Raw genomic sequence first — 19,519 nt, 5'->3', positions numbered from 1 at the left:
AATCATTTTAATCTACATACATGCCAGTTGTGATTAGGATTTTACATTTAAAGGAGAGTGGCAGATAGAAAACAGATAGCATGCCTACCTTGAAGGATGCTTTTGACATCCAGGAGATAAGACAGACAATCCAAAATAGAAGCAAACACATGATCGCAATAGATACCAAAAAATATAGCTTCACAAATTTTTGTGAAGAAACCACTGAGACCAGACCCTTCTTAAGAGGATATCTGACCTGGGTGCTGAAACAGATGACCTTGCCATAAGAATTTTGGACAAAAGAGGACTGACAGAAGCTACATATTCGCAAGATAACATAGGATACCTAGTAAGAAGAAGGACAGCAGAAATAATGAGGACCCCAGTAAGACATAAGATCATTTGGGTTCGTTGACATGTTTTAGGAAAATCTTTTGGGTATATACCTTCTAAAGATATTAAAAACAAATCATCTTAGATAATAAATCAAAATTTTAACTCAGATACATCATTGCTGGCTTTTGTTACATATTACATTCAAAATGCAGCCTATTAAAATAAGCACTTCTTTAATGGGGAAAAAGAGAATTAAGAGAATTCTCCCAATGTTTCACTGTGAAAGTCAGAAAAAACTTTCTGTGGAGTCTGCTGAAATGGAGTGGGGGGTACTATGCTTTCAAAGAGAATACCAATGAAGAGAACTAGGATTCTTTTTAAAATAAAGGAAATAGGAGGTGGACCAATCCTAGGTGCAAACAGATGCATGTCTGAAGTAGAGAAGTGAAATGAGAAAATAAAAGTGAGCAGACCCTGAGTATCTGTCAGAAAGAATAAGGCCACTTTTGTGCTTTCTCTCATTTGAATGGAGAAGTCCAAGACTTCAGACAAGCTTTTGGGCTACAGGGAAAGGAGTATAGGAAAAACGTCACCACACGAACACCAACCATCTCACTTTTCCTTGCCTGCGCTGAGATGACATGCCCCCGCGAGGGCAGACCGTGCATCTCCTCAGTGCTCTCACTCGATCCCTCTGAAGAAGTTTGCCTGGAGCCTCATGTTGACCAGACCTCACTTTATTGAAATAACTGTTGATAATTCCAATGTTTACTAAGCCCCAGTGCACTGCAGGAACAGGACTAGACTTTAGGGATACAAAATGTCTGTCCTCAAGGAACTTACAGTGTATTATGGGAAAGAGCTTCAGGGTACCAGCAATAAACTAAAAAGGAAATCTGAGATTTTTATGGTCTTTCCTTGAGAAGATTTGATTCAATATGTTCCTGAGGGGAGAAGGGACAGAGGCCTGTTGGTGATCCTCAAGGTGCGATTTGAAAGAAAACACTTTATAAAATCATGTTAGCGTCATAGGGCTTTAGATGCTGTGTCCTCTTTGTTCACATGGGATTTTGCTATTATTGAGATGGTGGGATATATATGTACTTACACATTTGTGTGTGTGTGTGTGTACTTAGCACCACTAACTGAGACTTACAGATGACAAGAATTGTAGCTTATTCATTTTTTAAATTCCCAAAACTTGACTCCAGGCCTAGTACATGGTAGGCTGTCAACACTTATGCAAATGTATTGAAATGCCACATTTCAGAAAGGAAAACACTGGATTGGAACTCAGGAGATGGGTTTTTAACTCCTACCTAAACTTCTCTTAGACAAATAAGGGAACCTCTCTAGGTATCAGTTCACTCAAACATTAAATAAAGATGCCATACAAATTATTTTTCTGAGTTCTAAATTCAAGAATTTACTCAAATGCCCACTTTTCCCAGAAGCTTCTCTTTACCTGTCACTACCTTATTGCACTCCCTTCTCTGTGCTCGTCACAATGGATGATGGTAAGTGTCTGTGAATGATGTGCATGTGCCATGCCCTAATAAACTAGATAGTCTCTGACATAAGAAACTCTATCTAATTTGACATAGCACCAAAACCGGGCAGAGTGTCTATCAGATAGTATCCCATGAATGATGGTAGAACGAACAAAGAAAACAAACAAACAAAAAACCCTGAAGATACATTTTTAAAGTTGCTGAGAAAAGTCAAGAAAAGTAAATCCATAAATAAAACCTGGTAAGTGCAGTGTATTGGGAGGAAAATACCAAATAAGTTCTGACCTTTAGGACAGGAGTAAGCATATATAAGATAAAGCAAACCTTAAATGACATAACAGTTAAGAAACTTACAACCATTTTTTCTCCACAGAGCCAGGCATAACAAAATTCTTAAAGGGGACACACAGTAAGACTTGTCCAATGATATTAATAGCAGCTTCGTTCATAGCTAAATATGAAAAATAGCCCAAGTATTCATCAATAAGAGAATGGCTGAACAAATTTTGACATATCCATACAACAGAATGCTATTCCTGCATAAAAAGGAATCTACCGCTGATTAACACAGGGTAGATAAATCTCAAAAACATTTTTCTGAGTGAAAGAAATCTTACACAAAATACTATATACACTGTGTAGTTACAGTTATATGAAGTTTTAAAACAGACAAAACTAGTCTACAGTTTAAAAAGATCACTACAGTAGTGAGGGTGGGGATCAATTGCATGCAAAAGGACATGAGTCTACTTTCAGGGGTGAGCTTAATATTCTATTTTTTGATAGGATTTAGGGTGACACAAATATATGCACTTCCCAAGGGTTCATCAAGTTGCATACTTGTTATGTGTGCACTTCACTCTATGTAAACAATGTCCCTTAGAAAAAACCTGAAAATATTGAATTCTCTCATCAATTATACATATCCTGAAGTGTTTAGGCGTGAAATGTATTGAGTCCTGCAGCTTACTTTGAAATGCATCAAAAAGGATTTATTCGTAAATGAACAGAGAGATAGAGATTTAGACAGATAGGTAATAAATCAAATACAGTAAAATTTAGGTGATGGGTATGTGGCTGTACCGTTGTACAATTCTTCTGCTTTTCCAGAGTATTTTAAATTTTCATTGAAATGATTTTTTTTAATCATTATGGCAATTAAAATTGCTATTCAAAACAAAAAGGCGAGAAAGACTTTATCCTCCATGTTTCCTGTGACTGTTTCCAGTAATCTTTCAAGCTTTCGATTCTCTGGCCATAAAATAACAACAAAGGAGGTACTGCAATATGAGAAAGACTTCAAAGTTTATTAATACTTGTAATTCCCGAGGTGTCTGGGTGGCTCAGTCGGTTAGGCGTCTGCCTTTGGCTCGGGTCATGATCCCGGGGTCCTGGGATCGAGTCCCGCATCAGGGTCCCTGCTCCGCGGGAAGCCTTCTTCTCCCTCTCCCTCTTCCTGCCACTCCCCCTGCTTGTGCTCTCTCTGTCCAATAAATAAAAATCTTAAAAAAAAAAAAAAATACTTGTAATTCCCACTTTTTCTTTTCATTCAGCTTAGAGGTCACTTTCTCCTCAAAATCTTCCCTGGCACCTGACTGCTTCCCCCACTATAAGACAATGCCCTTACAAAGAGGGAATCACAAGATCAAATCAGGTAAGAGAAGTCTACATATGCTGACGATGAGCGATCATTCTCCATGGGTCTCTTTGTGTTTCTGCAAGTCTTCTAAGGAAGACATTAATTGTCCTTAATGGTACACAATCTTCTCAAAGCTGTTTATATTACAAAAAGCCTTGGAAGAACACAAGCAAAGGTTGCTTGCAGCCCTGAAACTCTCTCCTCCTGTGGAGCAAACGGCAGACTTGCTTCCTGACTATTAGAGAAGATTCAGATGCCCCAAGCTAAGGGCTCCTGTTCTACAGCATAACACACTGTGCATCACCTAGGCCACCTCACTCTGTGGGAAGTGGGGCTTGAGGAAACAAGAGAAACACTGTCATTTTGGCCACTGCTACTTCTGTGAATAATAGGCTTGTTTTGTTTCTGACCCAGGAGACTCCTTTCTTCAAAATGTCCGTGAAAGTATGGCAGGCTAATTTGGTGGCTAGCAAGCATATTGCAATTTCATAACCTTCGTAGTTCTTCACTGTTTTGCTGATGAGATGGGAAACTGACAGGTGTCTTTCTAGAAGAATAAGGATGACAGCCTCACACACTGGTTAACAAGATCTGAGCAAAGTCCATGAGAATTAGCAACAAACATGGTGACCAAACTGTATGATCCACAAGGCAATTAAAGTTCTCCACTTGGGCGCCTGGGTGGCTCAGTTGGTTAAGCGACTGCCTTCGGCTCAGGTCATGATCCTGGAGTCCCGGGATCGAGTCCCGCATCGGGCTCCCTGCTCGGCAGGGAGTCTGCTTCTCCCTCTGACCCTCCTCCCTCTCATGCTCTCTGTCTCTCATTCTCTCTCTCTCAAATAAATAAAATAAATAAATAAATAAATAAATAAATAAATAAATAAAATAAAGTTCTCCACTTCACTGCCTGGAAGTGGAAAGGAACCGGGGAGGTGGCTGTAGGCTGGATTTTGGGAAGTGGTTCCAAGAGTTCATCGTTCAGCTGCCTGCATGGTGGCCTGGATGTTAATTCTCCTCTGAGCAAGAGGACTTCCTCACCAATCAGGCAATCAGTTGCAGGTGTGCCCCTTGGTAACAAGTAGTATTAAAATGCACCCTGAGAGGAAAAGGTTTCACCCCCTTTCAGACAGAGGTTACAGAGCTATGCACCGACGATGACCATTAAAGAAAAAACAAAAACCACTTATGGGCCGAAACTAGGTGAACTGTTAAAATTTTTGCTGATTCTCTTTGAAGATAATGTGGCAGGAATCAATGATCACTAAGAATGGCAACAGCTGGGCCATCCTAGCGCTAAACACCTCTTGCACTCTGTCATGCCAACTTTGGGTGTGTTCACAAAGGTCTCAGAGATTTTGTAGTGGGTCTCGACTGCAGTAACAGAGCTTTGGCCTTCTTTAGCAGATTTCCCTGAGGAATTCCCACAGGAAAACCTAGTGAGGGGATGACTAGCACTGGGGCTCTTACTGCCCCAGATTAGGTTTGCAATGTGGAAAGTCACTGCAGAATGACAAACTGACCCAAAGGAATCTTAATAAGTTAATATGATGGGGCGCCTGGGTGGCTCAGTTGGTTAAGCGACTGCCTTCGGCTCAGGTCATGATCCTGGAGTCCCAGGATCGAGTCCCGCATCGGGCTCCCTGCTCGGCAGGGAGCCTGCTTCTCCCTCTGACCTTCCCCCCTCTCATGCTCTGTCTCATTCTCTCTCTCAAATAAATAAATAAAATCTTTAAAAAAATAAAATAAAATAAAACCAGGCAATAATTTAGATTTATGAAAATGGGGCAAGAAGTAAGGTGGATTCCCTTTTTTCAAAAAAGGCTCCAATATGCGAAATCAACATAAGCCTAAATCAACAGAAAGACAAAACACTTCTAGCCTCAGCCCAAAATCAATCTGGCTGTACTGAGACAAGAAGGAGTCCCAAAGCTGAAATAGATGATGTCAGGAATGATAACCTTGCCATTCAACATAGGATTTTAGCTGGATGAAAACACTGGAAGTTTGCTTGAGCAACTGCAATGCTGCTTAAAAGCAAAAGCAAATGCGTTTGCTTGCTGTCACAGAAATTGTCTTTCTCTGCACCCTTAATCTCTTCCTCCCCATCTATCTTGACTTTGGCTGCTTTACGGGGAAAGATGATTAGTTTTCCTGTCACCAAGAGGGACTGAAGGCCAGGCACAACCACCTGAGTTGGCTTGGGAGCCTTCGGGAGGGGAAGGATTCAAACATTTAAGACTCTTCATTGCAGGCACCAAAGTCAGCATCCTACCAGAATGTGTGATAGGAGAGGGACGTGTAAATTCCACTAATGGGGTTTAAGCAAGGTTCTCAGTGGGGAAGCTAAGGTAATGTGACCTTGTGTGAGGGGTTCTGCAGGACTATCCAAGATGCTGCTGTTGTTGCTTCTACATCCGAAAGTCCATAGGACTTGATGGTACATGTGTATACCTCCGCATCTGCTAAGTACCAGAGGAGATTCCCGCGGTCAAGAGCAGTCCCATGGAGAGGAGAGCTAGAAGGGCATTGCAAGGGTTCCTAATTCCTCTGCCATTTGCAACAAATGTCTGTGTCAGGATTACACACAAGTTTCTCTACCTGCCGATGCCGAAAGGTGTCACAACATAAATGATGCAATGTCGGTGTCAAGTCAAAAGCCTCAGTCTCAACAGCATTGCCCGTATTGTCAGACTTCTGCCAACAAAGATGGCTGGTAAACCCCCACAAAAATTCAGGAAACTGCTAAGTAAGTAAAGTTTCTTGAGACCATGTGATCATATTTGCAATGCTAACCCTATCTGCCAGTCATGGAAAAACAGTCCAGCACTTGACTAGACTCTTCGCTATTGGAGACAGCATGGCCTCCCTTGAATATGCTACCTGCTCTTTGACATCAGCTAACCTACCAAGTAGTATCTTTTGAGGTGGGCCCAAACTAACAGGCTATGTTAAAAACTGTCCAGCAAGTTGAATCATGCTCTCCACCTTTGTGGCCTCACAGCCCTAATGACCACTTTGTGATAGAATTCTCCGTGACTAATGATTCTGCCAATTAGAGACTTCAGCAATGGGAAGGAGCCTTCTCCCAGAGGCACCTTTTGGGATTTTAGACTCATCACCTTGATATGGCTACCAGGTAGGGCTCTTCTGAAAAGCAGATATTAGCTTATTATTGAGTTCTTGTCAAAACTGAAAGCCATTCCCATGCACATCTTGTGATTCTACAGCCTGACAGTCACATTCATGGTGGGTCAGCAAGGTGGCAAAGACCTAATAAGCCTCACTGGTCAAATACAAATGATATATTCAAGAATGCATCTGGTCCTGCCCAGCAGCATCTCAACCTCACATGAAAAAACGGCAGAATACCCTTTTGGGGAAACTTTATCCCTTACCCCACCACCAAAAATGAAGCCACTGGCTCCAGTCCTTGGTTCATCTAAGTTCTACCTCATGCCTGGGCCTGGTTCACTGATGGTTTGGTGGAGTTGAAACCCAATGGGTATCCACCAGCTGCGGTAGCTGTCCTATCTCAGCACCAGGTATGCATAACTAAAAACCTACAAAATTGCTTGGCTTAGTGGGCAGAACCCAAAGCCATTCTCATAGCTGTGGCCTTGATAAACCTTATTAGATCACCACTAACTCTTGAGGAATTGGCAGGAGTCAAACTATTTGGTCTGCCACTTGGAAAACTATAGACTGACACATCAAAGTTACTTCTCTCTGGGGCAACAAATTCCAGAAACAAATCTCAGCTGATCAAATAATCTGGGTCACTTATGTAGATACTTCCATTAAGGACCCATGGTCTGAAAAGATCAAAGAGAATTAAGCACACAATAGAGATTCCATCAGACAGACTGACATAAATGCTGCATGGACCCATCATTCTGCCTACCATAGCAATGAATCCACCATCACACACTGGGCACAAAGTAAAGGATTCTTTTTCAGATGCAGAGGTTACCAAGCATGCAAGACTTGGGATTCATGCCAAGAGCTGACAAGTTTTTCCATGGCAAAGTGATGAGGTCACACCTCTGATCACTTCTTTGGGCTATCAGTAGTGCCTTACCCTTTGACACCTGTTCATGTTATGCTGTTGCTGTTCCAGTCAGATCCGCTAACTCTAGCCACACCACTATGACCCTTGAAGAAAATGCGTTTCATGTTTGTGACTTTATGGATCTTTTGCAGTCCAACAATGGTACTCTTTATATCACAAAAGCTACCTGAAAATGGGCTGAGAGTAGAGGTGTTCAGTGGACCTTCAATACTTCATACTGTTGAAAGGTACCATTGAGCATGACAAGGGCCTTCTCAAAAATGAATCAAAAAGATTTCTGACTCTATCTCCACCCTACCTCCTCCTGGTCCACACATTTAATAATGTCGTTCAGTTACTAAACATGGTTGTCCCCAGAAAGGGATCATCTCCTCTTGGCTGTGTCATGCATAATTATCAGTAAGAAGGTTAAGGTTATATGTACTTATATATGGTTATAGACACTTATGTAAAAATCCAGGATTCTACCCTGACCACTCATGGACATGATGTGTCCTTTTTACTCAAAAGCAACCCAAAGGATGACATATTTGGTCTCCATCATAAATTTTTTTAAATGCCTTTCTCCCTCTTGCACTTGAATGTTCTGGTGCATAGGTCTAGGTGTCAGTAAGGGGATAAGTAGAAATAAGATGAAGTTTTAGCTGCAATGGGAAAAACTGATTTTGTGGCAGTGGAAGAAGATCAATAATGCAGCCTGGTAATGAGGTGCCTGGAGAGAAGATACCTTAGACCCTGAGAGATATGAAGGATGGAGGGATATTAATGATAATTTGTTTTTCAGAGCCACCCCGTCACCTATGAAGGATAATGCATTAGTGTTCCCCTCTCAAATGGTTGCCAAGTACCTAAAATTTAATTGACTACTAGGTCCACCATACCCACCAGAGGTTCTAACCTTAAGTAAGTCCCTTTAAACTTACTGAGAAATCTGTAATAAACAGCAGGGAATGGCTCTAGCTTCTGCCCCAAATAACAACATCAACACCAACATTCCCATTGCCATTGCTCAGTCATTCCATGGAGTGAAAAAGCACCATCCAGTTTACAGCATGGACCAACAGGAAAAGTTGGACTGAGTGCCCTTAAGCAGTCTCTCAAAGACAAAGAAGAGACACAATTATGTGACGTGAATTGGGAACCCTAAGGTTTACTAGCCACAAGGAGGTTGCAGGCACCATCAGCCTGTATTGCCTAATTAATGTAGGTCCCACTTGGTGTCTCCAACAATTGTCTATAATACTTTCTTTCCAAAGACATCCTATGTATCTTCAGGACTGTACTTCTTGTGTAGAAGCCAGGCATTAACTTCTCTCCTAAAAACATAGTGGCTTATATTTGTACCCTAGGAGCAGTTGTAAGTGGTCATAATTCAACTATTTATGGAAACAGCCCCAAAATATCATTAACCTTTAAACAACTGCAAGGATTTTCAAAATGAGACTACTGTTGGTTATTCAGAGGTTTCTAAAGGGATAACTGATGTTATTCATATTCACCCTATAGGCAGTTATTCAATTAAAAAATGGTGAAAAATTTGTCTCTGACTTTAGCTAGAGAATGGCATGACACCACCTCAGCCTCTGATGACATTTAGGTCAACCTCAACTCATGGTTCAAACATCATTATGGATGATATAATTGCCCTCAACTTCACCCTTGAGGGTCAAGACAAAGTCTGTGGAGGCACTCATCTATCTTGGGTATCTGGAATGCCATCATCCTAGATCAAAAGACAGTGACCACCTGGTTGAGTATACTGCTCACCAAGTTCCCCTACCATGGCCACATAGACAAAAGTGGGAGATATATTGGGTTCTGCAAATTTCTGAAAATATCTTTGACCTTCTTCCACATGAATCTTATGGAGGAAAGATCTCAGTGCCAGTGGAAAGGTCTCAAGCTGAGTAGAAAAGTCAATACTGGGACTTAAAGCTGTCTAGCTTTTTAAGGTGGACCCTTATGGTTTATGGGATTTATTCAGTTAGTTGGATCTGGGACCCTGGGGAGTCGTTTGAAGTTAATAATGCAGGTTCACCTCATCTTGCTGTTTGGGGTCCTAATGGTAGTAGCTTTATTTAAGTGACATATGCTGTAAATTGGCCAGATTTGAACCCAGCCTCAGTCAAACAAATCAAAAAGAGGGGTGGATAGCATGCTATACTAGTGGGAAAATTCACCAGAAGCCAAGATGGTGTAGAAATGAGGTTTGGATATTTTGGGGAGATAATTCTCTGTGGTTCCTTTGCATTTTTGTAGATCTTATAAGCAAGACAGTGATTTCCCTTTGTTCAAGATTATCTTTTTAAGGATTTTTGTATAGAAAGCAGCCTTGGAAGCTTAAGGAATTGTATTTTTCCAGAACAAATGGCAGGAAATGGTGTCTCCCTGTGAAGCAATGAACACACACACTACCTGTCTAGTACAATAACAGTAATACCTCTCTTTGGAGGAAAGCATTGGCATGATTCCTGCCCATTCTAAAACAGTCAGGTTCCCAAAGCTTAGAGTTCCTTTCCTGTAATGCAAGCCACTGAGTGTGCAAATGTCATCTGTTCCTGTCCACAGAACCCTGAGGAAAGGGGGGTTTGGGGAACTGGTATGAATGCTAATACCCTGGCTAGTGCATCTGCTGTGAGCACTGAGCTGTGCCTTGTCTCTGAGCGGGAGTCTTGTGTCTCCTAAATTGTCCATGAACCAGTGGCAGGTTCAGTTGTTATCTTGCAAGTCGGGTGAAATCTCAGTTCTTGACACTAACTATACATTTGTTATTCCATAACAAAAACATCCTTCCTAAAGTACCGCAGTGAAAAAAAATAAAACCGTTAAATAACCATTAGAAGGGGAATATGGCTTATTCCTTTTGTTTTTAAATGATCCCTTATAATATATTTATGTGCTTAAATTGGAAGAACAAAAGGAAATAGTTACTAAAACATTCTCAGTAAATGTAATCTTTTGTCACTTGTCCCTCCTGCTGAAAATCATTTGAAACACATTCTTCTGTTTCATTCTATTTTTAATGCTGAGTGTAGGTACACTGGTAATTTCTCATATTTTAAGTCAGTGATGAAGAATGTCAATAAAATGTGTTTACAAATAATATTTGTTTGGATACCGTAATCATTTCAAAGCTGACAAATGTGATGGCATCTGATAAGGTACCTTTAATACCTCAACAGCTTATATAATTTTACTTTTTCTATATGAAAAAAACCATGTTACAAATAAAAAAACAAAAAAGAATGAGTGAATGAGATCTTTTTTAACCTAAAATTTTTAATATTAGAAAACAACACATTATCTTTGTGAAAATTCAAATATTATAAAAATGTACTACTTCAAAAACTAAAGACTCCCATTGGTTCAAGACTCCCCCAAAGCAGCCATTGTTCATAGTCTGCTTTGCAAAGACTGACATAAATGTACGTTTAATAGATGTAATAGTCTGTGTGTTGTTTTTACTTTACTTATCTTGGACCTATGGACATACATATGTCCGTTTCTAATAGCTGCATAGTTGCACAGGATTCCATTACTTTGATATATGGAAACTTCTTATCTACTCCTTCTTCATGGTGTGTAAGGTTGTTTCTACTCTGTTCACCAGAGGGGGGTGGGCGGAAACAATGCTGTGGTGAATATTCTTATATTTATATCCTTGTGCACTTTTTTTTTCTCTTTTTATTATTAACATATAACGTATTATGTTTCAGGGGTACAGGTCTGTGATTCAACAGTCTTACACAATACATAGCACTCACCACAACACATACGCTCTCCAATATCCTTGTGTACTTGTAAGAGTATTTCTGTTGGATAAATACCCATGGAGAGAGAGACAGACTGAATGACAGGGTTGCATGAAAGCTACTATTAGTTTACTATGGCCCCTCGTTAATAAAAGCACAGTAATACCAGGTTAAAATTCTGCTCTCACCTTTGTTGCCAAGGATTTAAGTTTTCCCAGTAGTGACTGTTTATTGGAATACACAACTTCTTCCTCATTGTCTTCTCCTTCCATGAGAGCACAACTGTCTGCAGCTGGGAGTTCACACTCTTTTGAGTTAGTTGTCATCACTAATTTGGAATATTTGTACTCCAGTCTAAGTGGTGGTAAATAAATAAAGTGGCTGTTTAGCACAAATTAATACTAACTTTAGGTGGTCGTACATCAGCTCGTTAAATGCTCTTGTAGTATAGTTAGTTGCTCTTCTAGCCAATGTCCCTGACCTATAGCCAAAGCACCATGTGTTCTCATTTATCTACCATCGACACACAGATTTTTTCCAGGATTTCAGAGAATCGTGGCAGTATAGTTAACTCTTATCAGTTATTTTACATTGACTAAATGGTCCAATTATGAGGAACTTTTGAAAAACAAAGAGAAATCTTGAAGTCTGAATGCATTTTCTTAATATACAAATATTTGGAAGCTCAGGCACTATATGATTTTCCATAGTTTAGTTCATAAGGATGAGACTACCACATAGGTAAGTGACCTGGTCTTTCTTGTTTCTGTATATAACTCATTCCTTCCTATTCACCACCTTGGATATTATAATGGCCTTGAGATATTACAATATAGAAGTTTCAGAGCTCTGCTGATATATAAATTATTTTAGAAGAATCAAATCTCATAACAGAACAATATATATTCAGGAAATAGACTCAATATTCAACCTTAGATTCCTGAGGTCCTGAGTAAATAAAGATCATATTTGCCTATATACTTAGTCTGTTTCACAAGAAACTGAAAAATAAACATTGGGGCAAGAAGACACAATGTTGTCATGAAAAGAAAAATAGATGCAGAGAGAGAAAACCTGACCTCTGATCTCAGCTCTGCTCCCATTCACCTCTGCACCCAGAGCCTCCATTTTTCTCTATTTTGTAACAAATGGGTCTAATGCAATCACCTCTAACATTCTATCATCTATTAGCAGAATAATAATCATTTCTGTTTCCTTTCTTAAAGGTCTTTCCTCTAACTCCTTCATAGGAACAGTTTCTTGTCTCTCTGAGAAAAACTATAGGATGTAATAATAATTAGGTCTAAAATTTTCACAACAAAAGAGATCCTTCAGTTTTTACATGGTCACTCCAATGAGATTACTTACTTCTGATTTTTTTTCCAGAAGTAGCAAGTTAGAGCCACCAGCAAAACCGCTGTGAATGCTCCCACTCCTGCTCCCACTTTCAGCCAAAAGTCAACTGTTTCACAGGTTGACAACTTTTTCTCAGGCAAAGAAATTCCTTTAATGCACCATTTAGGTTCATTCCATACATACAAGGTTTCCTTTAAAAAAAGCACACACACACACACACACAGATGACATGAGAAATGAGATTCAGGAGAAGAGTTCTGCTCTTTATTCATAGTAGGCATAGAGGATTATTCAGCATTCATCTAAAAGAAGCTCCAAAAAGAGAAGAAAGAGATAGAGAAGAGAAGGAATAAGGAAATAATGAACGAAAACACAACAAAACCAAATAAAAACATGGCTCGCCAGATCAGGAAGCTTGGTCCATGCTGAGGAGGTTGAATAAAAATGACTCTGTCTGGACATACCATTTGGGCTTTTTTCCTCAAATTTCTTATGATCCCTGACTTCTTAGTCATGTTTTTAATTGAAAGCTTAGGTTGTTTAATATAGAATGGGTTTCACCTACCCATGATGTAGGTCCATTTCTTCCACCAAGCTTCTCCCCTGAGAAGAAGAGCAAACCCTGGACCAGGATAGGCAGGCACACCATGACGGGTAGGCTTGGGTAAGTGGTGGTAGGGCAGGCTACACACTTATTTCCTCTGCATTATTCTGGGTCATCACTGCCCACAGTAGGTCCTTATTCTTACCCTCCCAAAGCAGATGACTCAGTGTTGCTAGGGCAATGTTTTTCAAACTGCAAGTTGCAACTAACTAGGAAATAATGAAATCAAAATACGGGGTGCCTGGGTGGCTCAGTTGGTTAAGCATCTGCCTTCAGCTCAGGTCATGATCCCAGGGTCCTGGGATCAAGTCCTACATTAGGCTCCCTGCTCAGCAGGAAGTCTGCTTCTCCCTCTCCCTCTGTCTGCCACTCTCCCTGCTTGTGCTCCCTCTCTAATACATAAAGTCTTTTTAAAAAATTTAAAAAAAATAAAATTAAATTAATATACTGAATATCAACCATGATTTTTTTCAAATAAATAGATCAAATAACACTAACCAAAAATGAAAATTACAGTGCATGCTTCCTTTTATAGTTCAACAAATACGATGACCAGTAGCAATTTGTATGATGATTATATCCAGTGACATTAAATGACAATGGAAGACTCAATTTTTTGATCATTGTGTCTGATTAAATTTTCTGGTATCTGATAGTCATTTTAATAATATCCTAACAGAATGATAACACCATAATGTGTCATTTTATTGTATAGGTACACACATTTCTGCAGTTAAACATGAAGTACAGGAGAATGGTATTTACTTTAAGGAAAAGTTTCAACCAAGTTTTGGGTAAGAATTCTCATCATGTTTTTTGGAAAGGACATCAGTATTTGCAATTTTTTTTTACCACATGACAACTGTAACATTTTCATTAAATTTAATGTAAAAAACCACTTTTAAAATGGGTCACATTATTTTTATAAGAATGAGATGAGAAATGAGGGGCATGTTCAAATACAAATGCTACATCTCTCAGTGTAAATAATGACAATAGAGAGAAAAACATTAACTCTAAGTCAGCACACGTTGGCTTCATCTGAATGCGTTCTAACAAAAAAAAAAAGGCCATGCAGGGATGCCTGGATGGGTCAGTCGTTAAGCATCTGCCTTCGACTCAGGTCATAATCCCAGGGTCCTGGGATCAAGTACTGCGTGGGGCTCCCTGCTCAATGGGAAGCCTTCTTCTCCCTCCCCCACTCCCCCTGCTTGTGTTCCTTCTCTCGCTGTCTCTCTCTCTGTCAAATAAATAAATAAAATCTTTAAAAAAAAAAAAAGACCGGAAGAATGAAGGGGGGGAAATCAGAGGGGGAGACGAACCATGAGAGACAATGGACTCTGAAAAACAAACTGAGGGTTCTAGAGGGGAGGACGGTGGGGGGATGGGTTAGCCTGGTGATGGGTATTAAAGAGGGCACGTTCTGCATGGAGCACTGAGTGTTATACACAAACAATGAATCATGGAATACTACATCAAAAACTAATGATGTAATGTATGGCGATTAACACAACAATAAAAAATTTAAAAAAAATTAAAAGACCGTGCAATACTTTATATGGTTTCATAAATGTGTAACACCCAGTGAAAATGGCAAAGCTGTAATGTCTAATGACAGTCATAAACAAAACGTTAAAACTTCAAATTAAAAAGATACTTGTAAACCCAGGACACTTAACTTTTCCATAAGCTCCTCAAATTGTTCAAGAAAAAAAAAAAAAAGATCAAGCCATTGGCCAAATCTGTCAGTCATTCCGTAACTATTGATTAGAATGGCTCATCCCTTCATCCAGTCACATGTCATTGGCAAAGGAGAAAATGGCTGACTCCGCTGCTGAAAAATGTATTCTTCCAGCATGCTGAGATATTTTGTGAACAGGGTGAGATAAATTTGATGATAAGCTTAAAAATATCCCTCTCAGTGATAACATAGTATCTCTTCAAATCTTTACAACTGTGTGGCATTTAGTAGTAATGCTTACTACACACTGAGAAGCTGATATAGATTTTTAAGATCCAATTTGATAAGAGCACTTTCCCCACAAGTTGTGCCACTCTCTCAGTTTACAACCCTCTCTGTGGAGGACTTGTTGTAGTGTGTAAATTTAACTTCATACACACCTGAATTAGATACATTTATAGAATTGGGAAAATACACTCGTAGTCAATACAGAGAGAAAACCTGTAAAGGATAGAGCAGGAGACACAGTGCAATTGTTAAAAAATTAAATGATACCCAGAGCGATATTTGGCAATCACTGTATTTTCTCTCTCATGAGGTTTTGGCATCCAAAGAAATCTACCCTTGCACATGAACCTACCGTTGGCCCCCCCTTATCTGCAGTTTGATTTTCTGTGGGTTCAATTAGGAAGCAGATGATCCTCCTGATTTATCATCAGAAAGTCAATAGTGCCCTAATTCTCTGTCACGTGTCTACATCATTCCCCTCAGTTGATCTCATCACGTAGGCATTTTATCAGCTCATTTCATCACAAGGGTGAGCACAGGACAAGAAGATATTTTGAGAGAGAGACGACATTCACATTACTTTTGTTACTGTACACTGTTATAATTGTTCTATTTTATTATCAGTTGTTAATCTCTTGCTGTGCCTAATTTAGACATTAAACTTCATCATAGGTATGTGTATATGTATGTAAAAGGAAATACAAAGTATACATAGTGTTCGGTATATCCATGGTTTCAGGCATTCACTGGGGGTCTTGGCACATATCCCCCATGGGATGGGGGGGAGGTCAATTGTAATGGAAAACAGTGAAAGCTGTCATTTGCACTACATAAAGCTCACTAAAGAGCATACTTTTTAAAATATTTTATTCAGAGACTAGAAGTAAACACCCACTTACTGGGTCATACCCATTTGTTTTGCTGTTGCAACGGAATACACTAAGCAAGGCGCATGAGCTTTGGAATGGAATTTATATTTTTTTTAATTGAAGCCAGATCTCATTTGGCAAATATTTTCAAAATCAGTATCTAAGTATAACAGAAATGAATACTTAACTATTTCTTAAGTCAAATTTAGGACTATAGGAGGGAAATTATATATTTCAATATGACAAACACATCAAAATGTTCCTAAAGATTATTTTTAAGGCAAAAACAAATATTTAAAAAGAATCACCTTGTAACTATCTGTTCCAAACATTCTTGTAACATGCTGAACAGAATTTTTTCAATAAAGAGAGTTTAAATGAAATTAGAGAGATTATTGCAACCTCATGGTCTTAACCTTCTCATCATTATCTTCCAGAAGAGAAATGTTGAATATTAGAGAATGTTTACATAAAAGGTCATCCGACTTTTCAAAGCTCTTGAGTTGTACTTGGTGGACAAAGAAGGGAATGCACCCGTTTCTCCTTTATTCTTTAAAAAATGATAAGGCTGTCATCATTTCAGAGAAACGATAAAGAATTTCAACTGTGAGACATAAAACATGTATCATTATTATTATGAGGACTAAAAAGAAACCATGTTTTTTTGAAAGCCAAGAATTTTCACCCTTGGCCCACTTAAAAACGTTAACAAGAAACTGGCCCACCAGTGCACGAGATGCGTGAGCAGCACCGTCTGTGGAGCTATCCAGAGGTAAGCACACTTGATGAATGAAATAAAACTTTGCTGATTTTTGTCTTCGTGTTGTCCACTTGGGAACTTTTCCTGTTTTGTACTCAGTTATTTCATGACAACACATTTTATATTACCTTTATGCTTAGACTTTATCATAAAATATGAAAATAAGTATTGTTCCATGAAATTTCATTTCATTTTTAGGCATATTGCTTTGTGTCTGAGTTGGTGACTGTGTACTAGCTTTGCTATACAATGTATTTCTTACTATAGGTTCACTGTCATTAAAGTTTGAAAAATCCCTATGTAGAGAATAGTTCTCTGGTTTTTTCCTAGAGGTAAAGGCTACTGCTACTAACACTCTAAATGTTGGCGATGAGGTAGGGTATTCTGACTTCTTCTTGTACTCCTGCCCGCTGACCTGCCAATGACATGCTCCTCCAGACTTTCTCAGACAGAATAGTGCTCCCTCTCTGATCCCTTCTTGCCACAAGCCTTCTAGCATGCTCCCCACTCCAGGCAACCTGAACGTCAGACCTATTCCATCTGCATCCCAGTTTTCAGAAATCCCATCAGAATCTGATTCTCTGATGCCAATTCCCCACTAAGGTTACCACCACTAGCAGTGACGTGTTATCATTTGTGTTTTTTTCTTGTCATTTCAATAGAATTCAGAGAGGTTGAAGTAGGAAGTCATCTTGAAGGAGGAAAAGTTTGTGTTTTTCATATGGCATTCCTCAAGGCTAGTACAGTGAGCTAAGCACTCTCAGACTAGCAGGAGGGCAAAATGATACCGCCAAAGCAAGTTAGTAACATGTCTCAAGAACCTTAAAAATGTCCATCTCCTTAGATCCAATTAATCTTTTTTCTCATAATAAAATCTAAGGAAATAATCACATTTCCAACAAGGATATTCATTACAGAGTTATTTATAAAAAGACGTCTTAAATTTTTCTCAAACGTCCAACAGGGGAGTTATTAAATCCCAGAATATATATAATAGAATCATGTTTTCAAAAAAATTTAATGACAAGGGAAATACATTAAATGTAACCACTGGTGGTGGTAACCTTATTGGGGAACTGGCATCAGAGAATCAGATTCTGATGAGATTTCTGAAAACTGTCATCAGGATGGGATAGACCTGATGTTGAGATACATGCTCTACTCTTTAGGTGTGCTTTAGTGAATCATTTATACCATCCCCATCTTAATTATACCTACAAGTGCATTATATAAATCACATCTTGGTTTAATGATACCATTTCTTTATAATCCAGGTAAATATCCATAGCCTACAACTCCTTGCACAATTTATTTTCCCCAATGCCAGTGCACACCTTGAGCTACCCCAGCATGTGGGAGTTCACCTACCAAACTTGATTTTAAATGCATATTAAGTAACATCAAGTTAACTATAAGCTTTAGCCATGGTTTTGAACCTGAGTTTCTGTGATGTAAGTGATGCCAAACTAATCAATTTCTCTTTAATCACATAGCTCTGCTTAGATGGATTTTCCCCTTACCTGAAATCCTCTCTTACAGGCTCCCTCAATCTCATGGAAGTCATGCTCTGTGCACAGAGGGCAAGCTTCAGCACTCTCCCACAGAAAATAGAATGTACATCCATCACAGGTGCCTGCTGGGCACTTGCTGAAATAAAAAATGAAATGACAGCTCTTATAACACATTCAATCAAGTCCAATCAACATTTGAGTGTCCACTGCATACTGGAAAGCAATGTGTGGGTACTGAGAAAACAAACAAACAAAAAATCAAAAGGAGATAAAACCACAACTTCACACCTACTAGGATGGCTAGAATCAAAAAGACAGATAATAACAAGAGTTGCAAACATGTTAAGAAATTAGAAACTTCCTACACTGCTAATGGGAATGTAAAAAGGTGCAGCTGCTTTGGAACAAGCTGGTAGTTCCTCAGATCATTAAAATGAGCTACCACATGATCCAGTAATTCTACTTCTAGATAAAAATCCAAGAGAAATAAAAACATATGTCTACACAAAAACTTGTCCATGAATGTCCATAGGAGCATTACTCATAAGGGCCAAAAGGTAGAAACAACTCCAATACCCATCAGCAGATGAACAGATAAATATGATGTGCTATAACCATTCGGTGGAATATTACTAGGCCAGAAAAAGGAACGCAGAACTGATACATGTTGCAACTTGGATGAACTTTGAAAATACACTAAGCAGAAGAAGCCAATCTTCTACTAATATATAGAATATAAATCTTTTACTAATATATAGAATATAAATCTTCTACTAATACATAGAACTTCTACTAATATATAGAACATAACTTCTACTTCTACTAATATATAGAACATAAATTCTATATATTAAATGCTATTCTTATGAAAGTCCAGAATAAGAAAATTTATAGAAACAGTAAGTTAGTGGTTCCTTGGGGCTTGGAAGGGAGCTAAGGTATAGGGAGGTGATAGCTAAAGGGTATAGAGTTTCTTTCTAAGGTGATGAAAAGCTCTTAAAAATGACTGTGCTAGCAAAAGAAACAGTCAACAAAACCAAAAGACAACCGACAGAATGGGAGATGATATTTGCAAATGACATATCAGATAAAGGGCTAGTATCCAAAATCTATAAAGAACTTATCAAACTCAACACCCAAAGAACAAAGAATCCAATCAAG

The 19,519-nt window shown here is 38.9% G+C and overlaps 1 protein-coding gene across 1 annotated transcript in view; it reads right to left on the bottom strand.

Annotated features, from left to right (window-relative positions):
* The window catches only part of ELAPOR2 (endosome-lysosome associated apoptosis and autophagy regulator family member 2), a 67,385-nt gene that overhangs the window by 4,017 nt on the left and 43,849 nt on the right, over positions 1-19,519 (bottom strand). Inside the window, exons 16-18 of the mRNA XM_081800622.1 lie at positions 18,368-18,494; positions 12,658-12,836; positions 11,478-11,643 (exon numbers count right to left, since the gene is read on the bottom strand). Coding sequence (XP_081656748.1) covers positions 11,478-11,643; positions 12,658-12,836; positions 18,368-18,494 — 472 coding nt within the window. The remainder of the gene's footprint in view (positions 1-11,477; positions 11,644-12,657; positions 12,837-18,367; positions 18,495-19,519) is intronic.

Source organism: Leptonychotes weddellii, chromosome 12, assembly GCF_054177405.1.
Source record: "Leptonychotes weddellii isolate Sample4059 chromosome 12, ASM5417740v2, whole genome shotgun sequence".
In the NCBI taxonomy this organism is placed as follows: Eukaryota; Metazoa; Chordata; class Mammalia; order Carnivora; family Phocidae; genus Leptonychotes; species Leptonychotes weddellii.
The sequence above is the reverse complement of the archived record's forward strand: the minus strand, read 5'-3'. Positions and strand labels throughout refer to the sequence as shown.